We start from the raw sequence: 4722 nt of genomic DNA on the forward strand, positions 1-4722 counted from the left end.
AATTTGAAAATCAGCACACGGACGGACATGCCCCATCGAGGGGCATCCACTGGTGCCAAAATAAGCGCAGTCCGGCTGTATTATACATATAAGTATATACATAGTTGGAGCTTTATAAAAAAAATACACAAGCAAGCTGCAGATTGATTTTCTTTTTACTTTCAGACCAAAATGATCTAAAAATAATAATATATAAAAGCAATATTCAACCAATCAGTTTCTGTGGTTTCTGCTTCAAAATGTTATCAATCTTTCATTAGAAGCGCACTGCAAACATTGAAGAATCTATATGAACCAAAAGCCAATTAATTTTAATGAATTTAGTAACTGTCACAAAAAGTAATGGGGGTTCAATTTTACAATAGAGTTAAATGTGATATAGAAAACCAAACAAATATATTTAGAATAGTCGATCAAATTTTTAATGTAAAATATATACAATAAATGCATCACCTTTCATTTGACTTTTCGTTGCATTTTACATTTCTAAAGCACCAAAATTAATGAGGACGCAAACTACAAGATTAAGTCTCATTTCAAGAGATTTGTAAGCAACATGACCAATAGATTTATTTTTTCCTACGTTTAACAGATACAAAAATAAATAGTATATCTCCAGACGATTTTCTGTCATTTACTTTAAGTGGATTAATCCAGTGACATTATTTGTGAATGATTTAAAATTTGTTGGCTTTGACGTATATGGTATTTTAAGTTCATTGCTTAAAACACTTAAACGATAACAATTTACTAAGTGCAACATTCAAAAGAGATTCAAGTTTTAAAACAAGCTCTTTTTACCAAAGGTCAGTTTTTCATAGCAGATTGATATCTCTTGACGAGATCTATATTCAACAGTGAATGACTTGTGACTGAGAAACTTTTTCATGAACTTAAATAAGACTGTGCTTCTGCATAAATAGAGCCAAGTGTGGCAAAAAGTTGGCTATTACTCAATCCTCAAGTTTACAACAAGAATTTTACTGATTTTCATGGTACAACATTTAAAAAATCAAAACGATTGAAACAGCGCATTAAAAACGCACTGTCCTTCATCTAATGCGCTGGAAGTCTTAAAGAAACAAGAAAATTTAAAATAAAGTCTAGCGTTTTTTATAAAATATAAGTGAAAAAATGAGCACGTTAAAGGCACTTTCAATGGCGGTAAGCGATGGCACCTTGGAATGGCGAGAGTTGGAAACATGTGACGCATCTACCACTGCAAACTTTCAGGGTACTCGCCAGTAAGGCAGGCGGTGCAGTGACCAATGTTCGCGTCATCCTTGTTGGCAATGTTTTGCCTCACTGCTTGCACCAATCCGTCCACCGACAAATACTCAAGACTGTCCGCACCTGGGGACAAATAAACCAGTGAAAAAGAGCTTGCTAAGGTCAATCAGAAGTGAGAGACGTACCAACGTGCTTGGCCAGGAGAGGCGGGCTCAGTTTGTTGGCGATCAGTTCTTCTGAGGTAGGAATGTTGATTCCCATGTAGCACGGGTGTTTCAAGGGCGGAGACGCTATGCGGATGTGCACCTGCGTGGAACAGTACAAATATTCATTTGGAAAAAAATTACGAAGAGGCGATTGTTTTGCGAGAGCTTAAAAATCAAATTATTGCATACCAGTATTGTGGATATAGAAAATAAGGGAATAACAATAATTAAGGAAAATCAAATACTTACTTCTTTGGCTCCTGCATCTCTGAGAAGTTTAATTATAGGTCCGATGGTGTTTCCTCTGACAATAGAGTCGTCAATCAGGATGATCCTCCTGCCTTTAACATTTTCAGAAAGGGCTCCAAACTTTTTAGCCACGCCTAGCTGTCTCAGTCGGGTGCTTGGCTGGATGAAAGTGCGCCCAACATAGCGGTTCTTGCACAGAACTTCACCAAACGGAATCCCAGACTGAAATTTACAATTCAATATAAAAAGCTTGTTTCCAAACCATGTTACCAAAAAAAACACGATTGAAAAAAAGAAATTCACATTTAGGAAAAAAGTTATATTGTCTGATTAGCGAACAACTTTTAAACTTAAATAGGCATTTCTTGGGAATAATTTCGAATAAATAGTAAATTAAGAAAAAATGATGGAACGTAAAACCCTTTTATACACTTTTTGGAGCAGTGTTTGACAAAAGGGCAATGAATTGACAAAGTGACTTTCCTGTGGCTGTTTCCAGAAAGCTCCAACAAAGATTACGGGGAAACTTAAATCCTGAATTCCAATTTAATTAAAGCATTTTATGCTCTACATAAAAAAACCTTAAAATATTATAGACAGGAACTCCGCCAAAAAAAAAAATCACTAAAAAAACTATAAAATGATGTTTGCTTAGATTTTAAAAGGTTAAAAATGTCCAATCATTTTAACAATGACGTTCTTGAATTGATTTTTTTTTACCAGGAGCGTTCAAAATTTTAAAGTTGCACATTTAAAGTAGCTTATTAAGATATTTACACTACTGTTAAAATATCCCTTAAAATTCCAAATTTGTGCATTTTTAATGGCCAAAACGAGTCATATTCTATCTAGAAAAATGGAATGTAATAAATTAATATTGCGGTCATGCTGGAAAGATTTGTATATAATTTTCGGAGGGTTCTCAAACATTAAAAAAAATTGCACGGTATTTCTAAAAACCAGTCGTAAAAATAACTAAATAGTTTTTGGCAAACCTTGCTTTTGAACCGTTAAATTATTACCTCTTGGGCAAATCCATGAGCTGCAGCAGTACCAGACTCAGGCACAGAGCTCACCAAGTCAGCCTCCACGTAAGTTTCCCTGGCCAGCATCCGGCCGCATTGCATTCGGACGGAATACACCATTTGGCCTTAGAGAAGATCAGAAATAATAAATAAAAAAATGACTACGATTTCACTATATTTTGTACCTTCAAAAATACTGTCAGAGCGGGCAAAGTAGACATATTCAAAGATGCAGAAGGCTTGCGGCTTATTGTCAGGCCTGTCAACAATGCATACTGTTCGCACGCCCTCTCTGGTCATCTCCACAATTTCGCCAGGAAGAACCTCTCGTTCGTAGCGCGCTCCAATGGAGAGGAAGCCGCAGGACTCGGAGCTGATCACCCAGCCCTCAGCATCTCCACTCGTGCCACCGTTGGTCAAAGCTGAGCGTCAAAATAAAGGGTTAGACTATGGTGCAGAAAATTCCATTGATTGCATACTTGACGTGCTGTGAGACGCTAGCGGTAGAATTTTGCCAATGCACAACGGTCGGTTGCCATAAGGGTCTCTGACGCCGTATATCTTGTCGCCGAACATGATGACCAACGAGTACGAGAGCGGCGCCAGCTGCATCAGGTGCTTTATCCTGGCGGGCCAATCGGCACCGTCAAGCTCGCCGTCAGGAGGATTTAGACACAGGGATTGCGTTATCAACTCGCTGTCGGACAAGGTCGACAGTCCAACCCCTCTGGCCAAAACCTACGAATTGAAAATTTAGTCATTGTTTGAACATTTTTTAAGTGAGTAGAAAACGCAACAAAAAATTGTTTGTCTATTGTGGTACTAATATATCAAATAGTCGTTTATAAATTATTGCTGATATCAGAGGCAGGCCGGTTGTTATTTAAATCTTACTTGACACTTTCCAAAAATTTAGATTTTGTATGCAAAAAATGTCTAGCACGTAAATTAAATTGAAGATAAATGGTACCTACTCTAGTGTATGGAAAACAAAAAATGCAATATACATTTTTAAACCACTTTTATGTTTAGTGCGTTTGACATAAATCTAGAATATGCATACTGCGGTTTTGAATTTTACTTCACCGACAATAGCCTTCTTTTCGTATATTTTCCGCCATAGGAATATTTCTTTCTTTTTCATTTAATCCAGTTTGATGAACATTAAATTTTTACTCATTTTTAAAATCATAAATAACTCACAACCGATAAAATAATATTGATGTTATAATTAGATAAAAATTTCAACCACTTAAATGTCGCCTTCTGTCAAACATAGTGCAAGCTTTATTGGATAAGCGTTAATGTTAATGTAGTTAATGAAAATCATTTTATTAATAGATGTTTTTGAAGCCATTGGAGCCCTGTTTGAGGAAGTGAAAGAAATATCATGACTGTGTTGCCTCTAATTAACTGGTAACTCAGCAATTGACTGATAATAATTACCCATCGTCTGAGAGCAGAGCAATTGACGAGCTCTCCATTGTGCGCGACGGCTAAAGGTCCGTGAGCAGTGTGCACCACAAAAGGCTGGCAGTTGACCTCTTCGGAAGCGGCACTCGTCGAGTATCGCGTGTGCCCGATGCCCAAATTGCCTGAAAATTCGAAAAATTCGTCACGGAGACACAAAATTTGTAACGTTTCAACTGACCTTTGAGCTTCTTCATTGATTCGTCGTTGAAGACGTTGTTAATCAAACCCATGCCCTTGTGCACGAAAAACTTTCCCCTCTCGTCACCCGCCGTGGTCACAATGCCGGCACTCTCCTGACCCCTGCGGCAAAAAATTTCGGTTAGATTGACAAAACCAGAATGAATTACAAGTTTTATCTGTACCTGTGTTGCAAGGCGACAAGTCCAAGCGTTATTACTTGGGCGACGTCAATTTGTGACGGCCATTCACCGGTGGCGATACAGCCGAAGACACCGCACTCGTGGGTGAGCCCAGTGGTGTCCGGGTCAGTCGACGTGGACGCAGTAGCTCCTGACTTCTGTTCATCCATTTTATTCTGC

General features: G+C 38.0%; 1 protein-coding gene across 1 annotated transcript; it reads right to left on the reverse strand.

Annotated features, from left to right (window-relative positions):
• Positions 1 to 377: 377 nt before the first annotated feature.
• Positions 378 to 4722, reverse strand: LOC135935275 (amidophosphoribosyltransferase-like). The gene is made up of 9 exons (XM_065477491.1): positions 4546 to 4722; positions 4362 to 4483; positions 4157 to 4305; positions 3190 to 3448; positions 2896 to 3132; positions 2708 to 2835; positions 1686 to 1907; positions 1416 to 1536; positions 378 to 1353 (listed from the first exon to the last, which is right to left on the reverse strand). Exons 1-9 carry the CDS (start codon positions 4710 to 4712, stop codon positions 1214 to 1216), a joined length of 1545 nt encoding a protein of 514 aa, XP_065333563.1. The 5' UTR covers positions 4713 to 4722; the 3' UTR covers positions 378 to 1213.

This window comes from Cloeon dipterum, chromosome 2 (assembly GCF_949628265.1).
Source record: "Cloeon dipterum chromosome 2, ieCloDipt1.1, whole genome shotgun sequence".
Lineage (NCBI taxonomy): Eukaryota > Metazoa > Arthropoda > Insecta > Ephemeroptera > Baetidae > Cloeon > Cloeon dipterum.

Bases quoted from the DNA above. Each gene is read 5' to 3' on its own strand.
- LOC135935275 (XM_065477491.1), bottom strand. From the start codon at position 4,712: ATGGATGAACAGAAGTCAGGAGCTACTGCGTCCACGTCGACTGACCCG. The intron at 3,449-4,156 runs GTAATTATTATC...TTCAATTCGTAG, and splicing joins GCTCTGCTCTCAGACGATGG to GTTTTGGCCAGAGGGGTTGG. The intron at 1,354-1,415 runs GTACGTCTCTCA...ATTTGTCCCCAG, and splicing joins TCTCCTGGCCAAGCACGTTG to GTGCGGACAGTCTTGAGTAT.